This window comes from Saimiri boliviensis, chromosome X (assembly GCF_048565385.1).
Source record: "Saimiri boliviensis isolate mSaiBol1 chromosome X, mSaiBol1.pri, whole genome shotgun sequence".
Classification (NCBI taxonomy): Eukaryota; Metazoa; Chordata; class Mammalia; order Primates; family Cebidae; genus Saimiri; species Saimiri boliviensis.
In genome coordinates this window covers 106,298,754-106,316,771 of record NC_133470.1, presented here as the reverse complement: position 1 = coordinate 106,316,771, position 18,018 = coordinate 106,298,754, and the positions used below count along the sequence as shown (strand labels likewise).

At 40.8% G+C, this 18,018-nt stretch overlaps 1 protein-coding gene across 8 annotated transcripts in view; it reads right to left on the bottom strand.

The window, feature by feature from the left end:
• Positions 1–10,776: 10,776 nt before the first annotated feature.
• Positions 10,777–18,018, bottom strand: part of ENOX2 (ecto-NOX disulfide-thiol exchanger 2) — a 290,848-nt gene continuing 283,606 nt past the window's right edge. For all 8 annotated transcript variants that reach the window (XM_039463952.2, XM_039463951.2, XM_039463953.2 and 5 more), the window contains 2 exons: positions 14,792–14,877; positions 10,777–12,319 (listed from right to left, as the gene is read on the bottom strand). In XM_039463952.2, the coding sequence (XP_039319886.1) occupies positions 12,188–12,319; positions 14,792–14,877 (218 nt within the window). In that variant the 3' untranslated portion in view covers positions 10,777–12,187. The remainder of the gene's footprint in view (positions 12,320–14,791; positions 14,878–18,018) is intronic.

The following is an 18,018-nucleotide window of genomic DNA, read 5'->3' as shown; positions in this document are numbered from 1 at the left end:
GTTTGACTCCCTGGCTTTAAGCTGCTTTTTCTGTGCTGCATCCTGGCATTCTAATTATCGGGCATCTTGGCAGGTGTCTTAGTCTGTTCAGGCTGCTATAAAGAAATACCACTGGCCAGCTTCTTATAAACAAAAGAAATTTATTTCTCAGAGGTCTGGTGGCTGGGAAATCCGAAATCAAGGTGCTGGCAGATTTGGTGTCTCATGGGGCTTTTCTGGTTCATAGATGGTGTTTTCTAGCTGTTGTCCTCACATCAGGAGTGGGCAAGTCAGCTCTCTGAGGCCACTCTTCCTAGACAGCACGTTCTAGCTGTTTCCTTACATGGTAAATGAGGCTAACTAGCTCTTTATGTTCTTTTTTATAAGGCACCAATCGTGATGGCTTTGCTCCCATGATTTAATCTCCCAAAGGCCTCACCTTCTAATACCATCACCTTTGGGGTCAGAGTTTCAACATACGAATTTTTAAGGGGACCCCAGCATTCAGAGCATAGCAGCAGGACTGTGGTTTTAGAATTTGGGGGCTTAAGCAAGCATCAGATGCTGCGTAGGATGGGAGATTGGAAAAGTAGAAAAGAATGCTCATCAACCTTCAAACTCAACTAGTCTAGAGATCACCACCAGCCCTCAGCTGTTCAGTCTTGTTGAAATATTCTGGGCAGAGGAAGGGGTGGGAGTCTTATACCCAGATTGTGACTTACCAAGGGCTGGGATCAGAAAAACCAAATATACCAGCATGCAGGCCTCCTGGAGACCCCCTATAATTAGGAGGTTCATTGTTCCTAACGCTTGGGCTACAATTTTTATCAAGGGTCTGGACCAGAGAGAAGCCTCTGCTTATTAGCAGAACCTCCATGGAGAATCCTTATACTTTCCCTATGCTCGCCTTTCTTTGTTGGTGGCATGAGGCGGATATGGAGAGAGGAGGGTGTGGCAATTATTGTTCTGGTTGACTCGCGCTTTCCTTCTCAATATTCTGCCTCTCCTACCCTATTTCTGCCCAGCCACCGTGGTTTTACCTGGGCACTGCTCTGCATTGTAGTCCACTTACATAGTTTTCCCAGGAATGTCCATAGTCTTGCACAACACTAGCCCCATGATTACCTGGTCTGGACACTTGACTTAAGTTGGTCAGTGAGCTCCTTCCTCACAGTTTCTGTATTTGAAGTCAGAGTATGCTTCAGTTCCCTCTCTGTGTGTAGTTGACTTTGTTAAAACACGAAGTTCTGGAATTGTTGGTGATGGCAGCGAGAAGAAAGAATGAAGTCATAATTCACATGGCAATAGTGACAAGAGACATGCAGAAGCCTGGCTTATTCTGTGGCAACAGTGTAGTCATTTCTGAGGCCCAGGAAGATTCCTGGCTTTTGATTCCCTAAAGTAGTAATGATGATACTTCACATTTACATCATGTTCCAAGCACTTTAAATAACTTATTTCAGTCTCATAACAATCCTATGAATAAGATAGTGCTATAATTTCCATTTTACAGATTAAAAAACTGAGGTACAGGGAGGTTGAGTAACTTGCTCTAGGTCACAGAGTCTGGACTTGTACCCTTGTAGTTAGATTTCATTCTCTTCACATTATAGTTCCAATCTTTGTAGCAATTCTCTAAATTTCCCTTGCCTAAGCCAGTTCAAGGACCCTACCACCACCCCTAGGCAAGAGAAAAGGGCCGTAGTAGATGGAATTACTTGTTGTATGCCCAACTTTAGAAGTTTCATTCTCTCTGGCTCTTCCTCCTTTGTTGCTTCCTTTCTTCTCCTTTTCACTTGCCTTTCCTTTCTTCTTTTCCTCATTTCTTCTCCCTCGCTCACTCTCTCCCCTTTTTGAAATTCATCAATCATTCTCCCTATTTTCTTGATTATTCTTAACAGCATGCAATAGTGTTGCCATTTTCCATATTAAAAACTGCTCTCTTGACTCCATTTCCCCCTTCAGTTTCAGCCCCATTTCTATGCTCCTCTGTACAACCAAACTCTTTAAAAGGGTTATATATATTCAGTTTCCAATTCTTCTGCTCTTATACTCTCCTAAACCTACTTGTCAGGCATGTGCCCGTCGTCACTCTACTGAAATTGCAAGTTTACAAATGACCTCCACATTGCTAAATCCAGAGGTCATTTCTGAGTTCTCACATTAATTGCCCCTTTGGTAGCATTTGACGACTTCACTCCATCCTCGTTCACTTCCTCACTTGGCTTCTAGGAAGCTACACTCTTGTGGTCCTTTTCAGTGTCACTTGTTAGTTTTTCTTATATCCCTGGCCTTTTAATCTTGACATTCTCCTTGCCTCAGTCCTTGGACATTGATCATCCCCTTGGTAATCTGATTTAGTTTCATTACTTTACATACCACCTGAAAGCTGATGATTTCCAAGTGTATGTTTGCAACTTGGACCGCTTTTCTAATTTTCAGATTCCTTTATTCAACTGCCTACTTGGTATTTCCACCTGAAAGAGATTCAGCATCTCAAACTTAATATCTCCAGACCTGATCTTCCTTCTCAAATCTGCTTCTTCTGTAGTCTTCTCTTCCACTGGTTTGTGCCAAGAAGCTTCATTCTTCATTCCACTCTTTCTCTTACAGCCTGTATTCAATTCATTCACATGTTCAAAATACATGTAGAATCTTACCATTTCTCATAACTTCCAGTGCTACCACCATGGTCCAAAGTCACCTTTATTTCTTTTCTAGATTATTGCAATGGCTTCCAACAGGTCTCCATATTTCCTCCCTTACGGTTTAGTTTACTTTCCACTCAGCATCAGAATGATCCTTTGAAAATGCTAGTTATATCCTGTCTCTTCTCTGCTCAAAACCCTATGATGGCTCTACTTTTTACTCAGAATAAACCCCAGAGTCCTTACAGTGGCCTGTATGATCCTAGTCTATGGTATTTTGTTATGGCAGCCTGAGCTGATGAAAACAACCCCTGCCCCTAGAGCATAAGCTCAAGGACAAGAAGTTTTGTCTGATTGCTTACTGTTATATCATCAATGCCTAGAATAGTTGTCTAGAATGTAGTGGGTACTCCATAAATATTTGCTAAGTGAATGCATGAATGAATGAATGAGATATGGTCCTTGCAGAGAGGATGACATGTACATGAGCATACTATGAGGTCGACAGTGATTAAGTCACATGGTGAAGGTACAGATAATGAGTTCTGAGGGCTCAAAGAAGGGAGAGGCCATTCAGATATGGAGAGGGCGTGAGGGGAATTCAGGAGGGCTTAATGGAGACGATAGCATTTGAGTTAGACTTTTGGATTTGTGGCTGTATGGGGAGACACAGGGAGTTCAGTCCAGCTGAAGTAGTGTATTGGAAAGGTAGTAGAAGTGGAGACTACAATTAGAATGAGGTCTGGAGCAAAATCATAAAAGGCCCTGAATGCCAGGGTAAGGAGATTTGTCTTTAGGTGTGGTCTGAAGTGGAGCAGATATGAAGGCTATAGAATTGGCAGTAAAACTTTGAGTCATTAATGATAGTCTCTGATTTAACTTTTGGTTCTTTACTCAATTACTTAACTCCAAGTTCTTTAGGAGCTTCAGGATATGGTTCCTAACCATAATAAACAAGAAGCAAACAAGAAGAAGAGAGAGGGGAGATTGGATATGAAAACAGATATACTTCCAGGGAGAAAGGGAAAATAGCTCAGTGGCTTCTTGGCTTGAAGGATGAAGATGGCACCTTCAACTTCAGGCTTAATACCTCTGTGACTGTGCAATCTAATAACTAAGGTTCTCAGTGGCAGCATGGATCCATAATGCTGAGGAGAGATCAGGACAGGTCCAGAGCGTTTTAACAACATGGGAAAAGATGTAAAGCATCTCAGAAATGTTTAAAATGATTTTTTAAATTTAAAATAATATTTAAGAGATCGCAACTGGAAGGGGCACATTTCAATTATCTGCTAAACTCACTTTTATTAAATACTATAAACAAGGCATGATTGTAATACTGGTTTTACCAAGTGCTTCATGCACTGCTCTGTGTGTCTGTCTGTGTGTGTGTGTGTGTGTGTGAGAGAGAGAGAGAGAGAGAGAGAGAGAGAGCTGTACTAAGTGAAAAACATTGAATTCAGCATTCCAGGTTTTTCTCTCCTGAACTGGTTCAAATGGGTAGAATGTTTCATTAGTCTATTAAAATGTATTCAAACTCAACCACACCCTTGATTCTTTTGAGTTCCTCTTCTTACTCCTCAATAATAAGTACTGTCTCAGATTTATCTGTACATCCCCTACTGGCTGGCAGAATGTCTTAAAACATATTAAGCACTTGAATAACATATGAACTGAAATACTGAATTTCATGTCTTGAGGCCCAGCCACATGAAACACACTGTTTTATTGGTGTGGGCACAAAACTTATTTTCTTAAAAGGGGATAAGATAATGCCTTATGTTTTATTTCTTTTGTTTTTCTTTAACTCTGCTTGGAATTTCTTGCCTTTTTATGATACCAACCACCCATTGGGCAGATGTCTTCAGGGATGTCAACAGCGCCCAGATCTCTTTCCTGTGTTAGAACTGAAGGTTTGAAGCCTAATATCTTGTGAGTAGAGTTTGGCACATTTTCTCCTAAATGAAGTTCTTTATACTCGCTCACAGTGAAGCTCATCTGTCACTCCGTCACATGGAAATGCAAACTTGAAGGCATCCCCTGCCATTTATGCATTGACTTAGAATTTCAAAATGTACAAAGAATTAGTGTCTCAATCATTTCTAAATCTTACTGTTTAAAATATATTTTATTTAATAAGTGCTTCTATAGACCTTACCATGTGATAGGCACTATTTTAAGTAATTTATAAATATTAGTGCATTTGATGAAGTTACCCCGCTCCCACTTTGGGAACTCTCAGTTTACCTTCCATCAGTTTCCCTGCTTTTTTTTGGTGCTACTTTACCCAGAGCCTTTGGGTAGTAGTTTAGTGAGTGTGTGAATTTGGACGGAAAAGTTAAATTCGTATTTTTAATAACGTCTAAGTGAAATTTGGCATTTTCTTTTCATACAAATGTAGATTGCAAACTACATAGATGTTAGTGGTATTTGTGCCTTTTTCATCAATATCACAGATATTACCATATCACATGATATTGAGGATTTCCTAAGATGTTTATGCTCATCACTACTTCAAAACTGAAGTGGTTATTAGACTTGTTGCTGTTTCATATACTTTTTCAGGTGTTAAAGGAGCATATATGTTACTGTATCACAGACATTTTTTTTTTTTTGTTTTTTTTTTTTTTTTTTTTTTTTTTTTTGAGACGGAGTTTCGCTCTTGTTACCCAGGCTGGAGTGCAATGGCGCGATCTCGGCTCACCGCAACCTCCGCCTCCTGGGTTCAGGCAATTCTCCTGCCTCAGCCTCCTGAGTAGCTGGGATTACAGGCACGTGCCACCATGCCCAGCTAGTTTTTTGTATTTTTAGTAGAGACGGGGTTTCACCATGTTGACCAGGATGGTCTCGATCTCTTGACCTCGTGATCCACCCGCCTCGGCCTCCCCAAGTGCTGGGATTACAGGCGTGAGCCACCGCGCCCGGCCCACAGACATGTTTTAAAAATATTTTGAGAAGTGTGCTATTACAATATCCAGATGGTCTCCAACTTACAATGATTTGATTTACAATTTTTCAACTTTACAATGGTGTGAATGCAATATATGTTCAGTAAAAATTGTATTCTGAGTACTCATACAGGTTTTTGTTTGGTGCTGTTTTTCTGTTTCAGTACAGAAACAGATTCCACTTTTTTACTTTTCAGTACAATATTCAACACACTACATGAGTTATTTGACACTTTATTATAAATTAGGCTTTGTGTTAGATAATGTTTTGCCCAACTGTAGGCTAAAGTGTTCTGAGTGTGTTTAAGGTAAGCTAGACTACGCTATGATGTTTGGCAAGTTAAGTGTATTAAACGCATTTTTGACTTATAACATATTCAACTTACGATAGTTTTATTGGGATGTAATCACATCCCAAGTCAAGGAGCATCTGTAGTTGGTTTCCTTTGTATTTTATTTCATTCATTTAAAAATATCATTCTGATAAGGAGCTCATGTGGTTCACCAGACTTCCAAAAAGGTCTATGGCACCAAAAATGTTCAGAATCCCTATTTTATATTCCCTCAGCTATCACAGGCAGAGGCTGGAGCTGAAGTGAGGTAGAAATAGGGAGAACTTAGGAATCTTACACTCTCATCCCAGTTCCATCATCCACTTAGCTGTGTGACCTAGGGTATAGCTCTTCATCTGTTGAGGCTTCTGTCCCTTCTAGTTCACAGTGTGTTGTGAAGATTAAATGACATAATGCTTGTGCACAGAGTTGCTTTGAAAACACCTTAAAGCACCATATACCATATAAGGTATTTATTGAGGAATAGTAGCAAGTTGTGGTTTCAGAGGTCTGATGCTACAGAGGACTATTAATTTTAGGGTAGTCTCGTATTCAAACAGACTTGGAATAAATGCAGTAGGGCAGAACACTCTTTAATATGTCCTGTATACCATTCCCACCCAAGATCTGATGTCATCTCCATAGGGCTCTATAGCCTTGACTGCTCACACCTGTGTGTAATCAATTCCTTTTCTTTCCTTCTGTTGCCTCAATAATTAATTGCTTTAGTATGTCTTTGAGGTCGTTCTCCCAGATAGAAAACTTAGGCAAGCTTAGACCTTCAAAGCTACTGTCAAACTGAAAAACTGGGAAGATGTTACGGATCATGGGAAATGGGAGAGGAGATACAATCTCCTCGGTCCTCTTTAATGGAATGTGGTCTATCCTGTAATGGGAGTGAGTAGAATTGGAAGGATACTGAGACTATATCAGAAGACAGTAGAAGGAAATTTCCTGGCTGTGTTTGGCTTGGGCCAGGCTACTTAACTCTAATGGAGCATTGTTGAGTAAAATCTCCTGAATTTCTCTAAGCCAGCAAGTCTCCTTCTTTCAAGTTATTGTGTGGCCTTATGGGATCCCCATTGCTATGAAGGTAGCTCTGGTGTTATTAAAGCATTGTTGATATGATTATTGGTTGGATAATAATTATAGCTATTTATTGAGCACTTACTTTGCCAGGCATAGTACTGGACACTTTACATTGATCAACAACTCATAAATGAAACTTCCAGAGAGATATACTCAGATTTTCACTTGATAATTTTAAAAAAGGCTCAGAGAAGTGACAGTGCTATAAAGCGAACTGGGGCACCACGACTGTGTCATTTAGCAGGCTCCCCTACCAGAATGTAAGCTCTTGAGGGAAGGGGTCATGTTGTGCTCACCTTTGAATTTCCAGGACTAAGACTTGCACATGTCAGGTGCTCTATAATGGCACCTCAATGAACAATATGGGGTTAATAATAATATTGTCAATTAGGCTGATATGAAGATTAAATACAATACTGGAGCAGTGGAAAGTTTTGACCTTGTAATTGAAGAGACCAAATTTCATCTCTGCCTCTTAAAAACTTAAGCAAGTTACTTTACATCTCCAAGTCTCAGCTGAAATGGAGGCTAACACATTTACTTTTCACATTGTAGTAAACATTAAATATATATGTATGTGTGTATATATATGTGTGTATATATATATATATATATACACACATATATATGTTTACACACACACATATGTATATGTATTTCTTGGTAAGTAGGAATCACTTACATATGTATATCCTGGTAAGTAGGAATCACTAAATAATATTAGCTTTTATTATTAGTGCATATGAATGTAGTTTATTTATTTTTATTTTTTTGAGACAGAGTCTCGCTGTTGCCCAGGCTGGAGTGTGGTGGCATGATCTTGGCTCACTGCAACCTCCGCTTCCCAAGTTCAAGTGATTCCCCTGCCTCAGTCTCCCATGTAGCCGGGATTTCAGGTGTGCATCACCATGCCCGGCTAATTTTTGTATTTTTTTTAGTAGAGACAGTTTCACCATGTTGGTCAGGCTGGTCTTGAACTCCTGTCCTCAAGAGATCTGCCTGCCTTGGCCTCCCAAAGTGCTAGGATTACAGGCGTAAGCTACTGTGCCCGGCCTGAATGTAGTTTAAAATGCTACACAAATACTCATGTAATAAACCTTTACTAAACAGCTACAGAGTACCAGTTTCTGGAGATATGGCAGTAAAGAAGACAAACGAGAACCATACTCTCATGTAACTTATACTCTGGGGGTAGGGTGGAGGTATAGATAGTAATAGTACAGGTCTCAAGAGCAAGAGATCATTACTACCTTATCCACACCATTCGTGGGTGGTCAGAACTGAATATTTTCACAATTAGCTTTTATGGCTTTGGCTGAAGATCTAAGTTCAGTGTGTCGCAGCTACCCTTCTAGCTTTCTGAAGGCAGGGGCCAGCCATACTCCTTTTATGTCCCATTGTGCCTGATAGTGTTTCGGACAGAGTAAATGTTTGGAATATGTTTAAACAGATGAATTTCATCTCTTGAAGTCCAGAAACATGATGTGGCCCCACAACTGTATGTATGAACACAAAAAAACTTTTTTTTTTTTTGAGACAGAGTCTCACTCTGTTACCCAGGCTGGAGTGTCGTGGTGCAATCTCAGCTCACTGCAACCTCTGTCCACTGCAACCTCTGCCTCAAGCGATTCTCCTGCCTCAGCCTCTTATGTGGCTGGGATTATATGTACCCGCCACCACACCTGGCTAATTTTTGCATTTTTAGTAGAGATGTGGGTCTCGCCATGTTGGCCAGGCTGGTCTTGAATTCCTGACCTCACGTGATCCACCTGCCTTGGCCTCCCAAAGTGCTGGGATCACAGGTGTGAACTACTGCTCCTGGCCCACAAAAACTTTTTTTAAAAATGTGGGTAAGGTCATGAAATTTGGCTGAATCACAATCATAACTCTTACTGAGAACTCACTATGGGCCAAGCACTGGGTGAACAATTTGCGGATGCTACCTTGTTGACTTTTACCCATCACTCTGTGAGGTAGGTACGATTTCTTCTGAATTTTGCCTGTAAGGAAATTGAAGCCCTTGTTGTGTCCATGTAACTCGCCTGAAGACACACAGACAGAGGCTTTGGGCATGATGACTACCTGATAGGTGCTCAGCAGATGGTAGCAATTGTGGTAAAAAATGAAGCCATATCTACCTGATGTATCATCTAAGACAGCTGAGAATCCCAAGAGCTCACACTGTTCTACCGGACAAGTTAAAAGTTCTTGCACATTTATGCTATCTTTTCAAATAATAGTTTATTCTGCCTTATGTGAAAATTTGGGGCCCAAATTTAAAAATACTCTGTATAACTTGAATGCAGATATGTCTTTAATTTTCTATGAAAAATAACTCATTTGCATTGAAGATATTTAACAAGCAACTAAAGTCGGAATTAGAGATGTCACAGGACTAGGGAAGGAAATGAAAAAATCATTAGTAAAATAAAAGAAAGCTCCTATTCATTATTATATTGAAGAAAAGCTAACTACTGTATCTCATAAACATAACAAAACAGCAATATTTCAAAATTCTGGAGGAACAACAGAACCATAAATAGCACTGAGACTTTGCGGAAAAAGCAGCTTCATTAATAGATTTCTATGATGGATGAAAAGGTTTGTGAGATAGTGTGTGCCACAATTTGATTATGTAATATAATGCATATTCATATCTATAGATCTCTATATATCTATGCTTATCTATATATAGACATATATGAGAGAGATCTATTTATTTTAGGGAATTGGCTCTTGCAGTTATGGGGGCTGGCAAGTTAGAGATTTGTAGGGCAGGCCAGCAGGTTGGAAGTTCTGGCAGGAGTTGGATGCTGCAGTTTTGAGTCCAAAGACAGTCTCGAAGCAGAATTCCCTCAGAGAGGACTTCAGTCCTTTCTCTTAAGGCCTTTAGCTGATCTGATGAGGTCCACCCACATTATAATGGGTAATCTGTTTTACTCAAAGTCTACCAGCTTAAATGTTAATCACATCTAAAATATACCTTCACAGAAATATCGAGACTGGTGTTTGACCAAGCAACTGGGCACTATAACCCAGGTAAGTTGCCGCATAAAATTAACCATAACAACTACTATATTCAAGCAAAGTGGGACGAGTATACCTATACTAAATTGGCAGGAGTAACAGAAACAGACAATCTGCAATATAAGTTGATTAAGTGAAGGAGAGTAAGGTGTTTAGGTGTGGCAGCTATTGCTTTAAAACATTTTTTTAATGTACTTATATCATGGTAAGGAGTTTGATTTTTTTTCTTTTATTTTTTAAGTTCTGGGGTACATGTGCAGGATGTACAGGTTTGTTACATAGGTGAACATGTGCCATTGTGGTTTGCTGCACCTATCAACCCATCACCTAGGTATTAAGCCTGGCATGCATTAGCTTTTTCCTAATGCTCCCTGCTAAAAATTAATGTAATTTATTGAAACAAGAAATAACTGATAAGTGGAAAGTTTCCCTTGATTTCATAGATACTATTAAAATTAGGTATTCCAAGAGCTCCTGAGACTGATGAATCAAAGCCTTCTGTAGCATTGATGAGAGATGCATCAGTGAGAAAGCTAGTGTAAAATTAACCCTAGCTTCCCGCTGGTGCCACAGCAGGGTGCTTGACGGGAAAGCCAATTTTCAGCATGAATGGGCTGCTGTGGAACCCTATTTCCAGTTGTCAAGGCAGAGTTGGAATCTTTTTCCAACATCCTAGTAACCCTAAGGAAGAAATTGAGATGATCCACTAATGGATTACATAGAGAGTAAGTTATTAAAAACAGAACACAAAACTGAGGTATAAAAAGGAATATTTATCTTTTAAAAATACAACTTTGAACACGACTGGCATCTCATTTACAAAGTATTTTCGTGACATACTCTCCATTGGCTTTGCTTACTCAGTACATTCTTTTATCTTCAATTGAGACTCGAGGGAAGGCATACTTGCATTATTTTACGTACCACAACCACCGCCACACACAATAAAGACCATCTCTGTTTCAGGATATTCACCTCAAACCTCCATCCTCTCCGTTTCCCTTCCACCAATCAGAAGTTACTGAATGGTCCACTCAAATGCTGTCATTGCAATTTGCCGACGGACACTACAGAACTGGAGATGTCTCTGGCAATCCGCACTCCAGGTGGAGCTGACGTATTTGTAGGAAGCCTCACACATCCTGGCTCATTATTTATTTCATTGATTCGTAACTATTAATACTTATATGAAGTCTTCGCAAACATTCAGCATGAAGTAAACATAGTATTTACAGCAGTACACGGTTTACAATTCAATACACTGACAACAGAAGCAAAGGGACCAACAGACTGTAAGAGGCCAGAAGGGAAAGAATATTAACATAAATCCCTTCTGCCACTGTGTGCGTGCGTGCGTGCTGTTTGTGCCCACACATGAGTGTGTTTTAATTCACAGAAAACTGAACATGCCCCCCTTTTAAAGCAGACTATTTACAAGTGATTCTGAATAGCACAAACACATGCCAGTCATACTGGATACCTGCTTTCTGCAAACACATCTAGATGTACGTTTCACAATTCTGAAGCAGATCTTTAATGTGATATGTTAGAGAAAACAACTTTGGAACACTTGTCAACTTTTGGTTCATAGTAATTTTGCAAAAAGCCACAACCATGCTTTGTCGTTTAAAAGGTGAACCCAGTCAGGCACCTTCTAGAAACACTGATGTGTTGTTTATTTACTGCTCTACTGGGGATTGGAAAGACAATGGCAGTTACACACACGACTTAAAGCTGCTCTCATTCCTTTCGCCAGTGGCAACATTAATGTAAAGAGAAGTTTAGAAACACAAATCACATACAAATCATCAAAACATTTCAGTTAACAGTGTTTAAAAAAATACCAAAGTCTACACTAGTGGTACAGACACTGAAAACACTACAAATACTGTTTAGCCTCAGGACTTTTGCAATACCTAAAGACAACCAATTGACAGAAAGGGGAGGAAGTTACAGCACTTGCGGTTTGAGGCAATTTCTCTTTAGGGTCTGTAGCTTGAGGTGCTGTCCTAGGATCCTTGTTTTAACTTGAAAGATTTTCCAGGAATGAATTGACAAATTCAAAGCAATTTCTACTCGAAAATCATTAAAAATACAAATCACTTTCTACGCTTGTGCAACACATATGTATATCTTCAGGATCCCAAGTTGTTAGGCAAAGTTGTTAGGTCAGTTTCAAGCCCTCAAAGCCACAGAATTTCCACCTCTTTTCCAGGCTGGCTCCAACTCCAGTCATTTCCTGCTTGAAGGTGTGCTGGAGTCTACCCATGAGACGCTCCACATCACTGGTGCAGATCTGTGGGACAGAGAGAACATCTCCAATCAAAACCACTTCTATTTTCCTAATCTTCTTTCCCAGTATTGCCTACTTTAGAGTGCTGATATGTCTGTGTATGTGTTGCAGGGGCATTTAACCTCCTCCCGCTCCTTGCTCATTTGTGTGTGTTGGCAAAGTGGCTTCCAGCCAGCAGTGTTCCTCTGCTGTGACCACCAGACAGGGTCTGCCGAGTTGCTATTGGAAAGAGATGAGGTCAGTCATGTGGAAAGGCCTGGGTTTGCAAGCAGCTGAATGATGGCTGCTCAGTGCTGGTGATGCTGTATGCAGATCCCCTGAAGCTGTTGAGACTTTTGGGAGGGGAGGAAGGTAGAAATGGCTGCCACCAGAGCAGAGTCCCTCACAAGTGCATTAGTTCATAATGGAGAAGTAACAGGAATGGGGAATGCTCTGTGTTCTTACTTCTGCGCATTATCTTTCTCTCCCTACTTCTCTCTCTCTCTCTCACACACACACACACGCACACGCACACACACACACACACGCACACACACACACACACACCCTCAATACAAAAACAAAAACAAATCTGTGGACTCTTTTAGGGCTTGTTTTTGGTGGTCATCTTTACACTAGTACAGTTAGTAAGTTACCTTCCTCACCGTGAGCTTTGGTACCTCAGGCTCTCTTTGGGAGGCCCTGGCACTACTCTGGCAGAAGTTGCTAAGTGGGAGCTAGGCCTAGGCTAGGAGCGCAGTCATGCCTTCTTCGCAGTGCTGGCAGTAGACTGTATCCAGTCAAGTGAATGAAGCACATTCCAGTGTATCTATCATATAGAGTAGAATCCCCCTTTCAGAAAACACAGATAATGTTTGTAGATATATACATTTAATATAGATACAGCATACTTCCAGGAAAGGGTCTGAAATATGTGCCAAATGGTTAACAGTGGTTATCCTTGAGGAGTGGGATTGTGGGTGGTAGCTTTAACTTTCCCTTTACTGGATTTCTATGTGTCTTACATTTTAAAGATAATGTGCATGTATTATTTTTGTAAACTGAAAAAGAAGCAGATGGTTTTTACTGACGTATAGCTCAATTTCATGCCATTGCAAAGGACTCTTGGTCCTAGTATTCACATTCCATCCTCCCCTTCACTGCCAAATGGGCTATTTAATTGCAGAATAGCATCACTTTCCAGAGGGAAATGAGGGGGCAGTGCTAGCTAGAATGAAAGCAAATGCCACTGAAGAGGATGTATCACCACAGCTGGGATATGGTTAGAACAATAAGATTCCCAAGTGGGCCACTGCCTTTGTTAAGATGACATATGCTTAAATGACTTAACATTTTGGACAGCACCTATATTCAATGACACTTCTCAAAAGGCCCAGATTCTATGAAATAGGCAGTACAATTTATGGGCAGATTTAACTGAATGCTGCTTCTGAAAAAAAAAATACATATCCTGAGCTGATTCATTCTGAGGAGTCAAGAGTCCTCTCTTGCCTCTTAGAGGCATCCTTGATTTCTTAGGGAATTAGCACTTAGCCCTGCTCCAGATGCCCTAGGAGTTCCCCCAAAGGATAGCATCCAGAGAACGAAATGGACCACAAGATCATCTGTGAGCAAATATTCAGTCTGTGGTGTACAGGCCCTCAGCTCATTGCTCCATCTTTTTTTTGTTTGTTTGTTTGGTTTGGTTTCCAGCCCCTGCCTCCCTTATATTGTAATAGACAACACCAGGGCTGATGGTGGGAGAGGTGGATGGAATAAGACTTCCCATTTGGAAAATGAACATTTACTAATGGCTAAAAACCCAGGACAAAAGTTTGGTGGGGCCTGGTGTGGTGGCTCATGCCTGTAATCCCAGTACTTTGGGAGGCTGAGGCAGGCGGCTTGCTTGAGTCCAGGAGTTCAAGACAAGCCTGAGCAACATGGCGAAACCCTGTGTGTATAAAAAATTCAAAAATTAGCCAGGCGTGGTGGCATGTGTCTCTAGTCCCAACTACTCAGGAAGCTGAGGTGAGAGAATTGCTTGAGCCCAGGAGGTTGACGCTGCAGTGAGCTGTGATCTCACAAATGCACTCTGGCCCAGGCAATAGAGTGAGACCCTGTCTCTAAAAAAAACGTCTGATGGGTAAGAAAGCTGATATGTGTTGGTTTGCAGCTTATAGGTAAATTAAGAGAAGAGAGGAAAAGTCTTCTAAGACGTATGTTGGAAATAGGACGGTCAACTTATTCAAGTTTGCCTGAGACTGTCCTGGCTTTAACATCAAAAGTCTCAAGTCCCAGGAAACCCTTCAGTCCCCAGCAAACCAGGACAAATGATCACCCCACTTGTAAGGACGAAGTTATACACTGAGTCACAGTGAGAGAGCAGGTGAGGGAAACTTCCTTAAGGCAGTAACTAATGACTCATTTATGCTTCAGGTCACTTGTTGACAAAGAACCCCACATCCCCTTGCATCCCCATTTTAGGCTCCCATATACCTTATTATCAAGACGTTGCAAGTAGGAACAGATGTATTCAATGCTTGCTCCAAATGGGTGAACATGAAGGAATGTGGAGATAATCCCTATAGAGACAAGAGCATGGAGGTTACACTTGAGCCTTGTATTCCTCGAGGTACTACATGACAGTGAATAGTAAGAGCTGACTCATACGTACAACAGAAATATACTGGATGCTATTCTAAGTGTGCCTATAATTTACTCATTTAATCTTTATAAGAATCCTGTGAGGTGGATATAGTCATCCCCATTTCATAGCTGAGGACAGTGATGCACTAAAAGTCTAAGCAACTCGTCCAAGGTCACAGAGCTGGTAAGTGGCAGAGGTGGTATTTGAACCCAGATAGTCACTGTTAACCACTACACATACTTCCTCTTACTGTGCTGTGTCATATGTAGACAAGCTGGCATTTGAGGAGTCACTTTCATTACTTGTGATGGCTAAACACCATCTGAATTCAAGGAATTTACAATGAGTTTACACTGTGCTGGGCTTTTGTAGTTCCTTCACAGTCTTCAAATTAGACTTTAGCCTCTTACGCGTTAATAACGCCTTGCTGTTGTGGTAAATGTACAAATCATGCACTTTCTTGATTAACCTTGTGCCTCTCACAAGAATGTTTGCTGATTGTATTTGGGTTTTATTTTGTGAGTAGCTCTGTAAAGAAAAGCCAAACATTTCGTTTATGACTAACTCAAGTGGTCACTAGCATTCTGTGCTTAGAGCCTCAAATCTCTTTATATAACAATATTCTTACAGCAGTTTACAGCCTCTAGGAATGCCCTTGATTTCCACTTAGCCTGACTCTGGGGTGACTGGCAGCTTCACATGCAGCCTTGATTGTTCTGGCCATCGGGTTAATTGTTCTAATACGTCGCTCTCTGGCAACAGGTGGAAAACAGAGTGCTCAAAAGCATAATATTTTTTTCTTTAAATTTTTTTGAGTTCCCCTCCTTTCATAAGATCTTAGGTGCATCAAATAGACCCAGAATTGAGTTTGCTAAAAATTGCCAGGAAATAAAAGCAAAATTTGATTTGGTTTCTCGACTACAACTTGTCTGTCCCTTTAAGAGGCCGACAAAGACGAGCACAGGTTTAAACTGTAGTTTTAAGTTCAGTCAGGAGGGTGAGTTGGGGAGAAGTTCCAGAAGGAACTGATAGCAGGGCTTAAAATCTCTTCAAAAGGGATGCTATTACTTTAACATGACTTTATTCTTAAATGACTAGGTATATTGAATTTCTAAACACGGATTCTGGCTGAGAAACTTGAATTCTGAAGAAGACAGTCCATGTTTGAAGAAATTCTAGATCTCCTGGCCAAGACAAGCTGTCAAATACCAAGAAATAACTGTGTAGGTTTAAAAACATTCAGGGATTTTGTGGGTTCATACCCAAAAAGTCGATTGAAAAAATAAATTTTCTTTTCTCTGTGCCAGCCCAAGATTACCTTCTTGAAAAAACAAAACAAGAAACACTTATTTTAAGAGTTTTTTCTGAGACTATCCATTCACACAGGCTTCCTTCTATCCACAGCATTTCTCTGACAGGTCTCCCTGTTGCCATGCCAATTTGTTAAGAACTTTGAGTTGGAAGACGTTAATAAGTTGTAATAAGTTGTCACTTTTCGTGAAGACTCAATGGCAGGTTCCCCTGTGCATCTTTATTAACATATCAAAGTGTTAAATCTGAGGATAATATCCATTACCAAAGCAGGCAGAGATATCTTAAAAATACGCAGAAGCCAGTCAGTGTGGAGGGCTTTTGAGACTCGAGTGAGGCTACGGTATAGCTCAGCTGCCTACAAGGCAACTGGGATTATCTGCTGCGGCCCAAGACCAGCCACTCTTAAATGATTAGCCCCTCCTAAATATTTTAGAGCCTCAATCTGCCACTGTTCTCCAAATGGAATATAAAGTTAGCCAGCATTTGTAAACAGTGCTATGAAGTGTAAAATGGTTACTACCTACTGAGGGCTTACTATGGGCCAGGCACTATACTAAGTGATGTAGGTGAGTCATCATATTTAATACTCACAACTGCCCTTTGAGGTAGGTAAGATCATTAGGTCCATTTTGCAGATGAAGAAACTGAAGCTCAGAAAAGAAAGGGTGGGGTCAAAATGGGAAGCCAGATCTGTCTGATTCCTTAACCGTTTGTGCCATCTTGTCTCTCTGAATGAATTTTTACAGAGAGCAATGCTAGCTTTGACCTCATCAAAGCCTGTTAGTGTCCAACACACTGCAGTCTCCTGAGTCATCTGCCATTGCGATATAATTAAAAAGTAAATATCTGGTCTTTGCCCCTGGTCCCTGGGACACATAGCTCCTAAAACCCTTGAAATTTCTGGAGTGGTAGGAGTTGAGATGACTGGTAACTGGGGGCCCCTTACAGCTTTAGAACTGGGGCTGGCCACCAGAAAGACTTAGGCGTGATTAGAGAGTTGGAACATCAGGGAAGAGAGAGGGGCTGGAGATTGAGCTAATCACTGATGGTCAGTGATTTCATCAATCATGCCTGTATAATGAAGCCTCCATAAAAACCCTGGAATGACAGGATTCAGAGAGGTTTCTGGTTGCCAAACACATCAAGATGCACACCCAAAAAAGGTAGAGAAACTCTGCATACCCCTTCCCAGTACCTTACTCTATGCACCTCTTCCATTGTAGCCTTTATATTGAATCGGTAAGAGTAAGTAAGGCACTTTCCTGAGTTCTGTGAGCCATTCTAGCAAATTATCAAACCTAGGGAAGGTATTGTGGGAAGCCCTGACTTTGTAGCCAAATTAGACAGAAGTAGAGGAAACGTGGAAAGCCTATATTTAAGACTGGCATCTATAGGGAGGGCAGTCTTCTAGGACTGAGCCCTTAAACCCATAGAGTCTAAGGTTAAACTAACTTTGGGTAGTGAGTGTGAGGACGGAATTAAACTGTAGGACACCCGGTCGGTATCGAAGAATTGGAGATGTGGTGTTGAAAAAGACACCATGTATCTAGTCTCAGAAGGTTAAAAAACAAACAAAAACTCCCTTATCACTTGGTCTCAGAAGTGCTGAAAAAATAGCCAGTAACCTGGAAAACTTCGAGAAGCATATACTTGCTCCAGAGGCTCTCTGGAAAAGCTCTTTGCCAAGTAGGGTCTGCACTAGCCCCTCAGTGGACATGAGAGGGCTTAGCTGTCCTTGCACAGAGATTCAAAAAAAATCTAC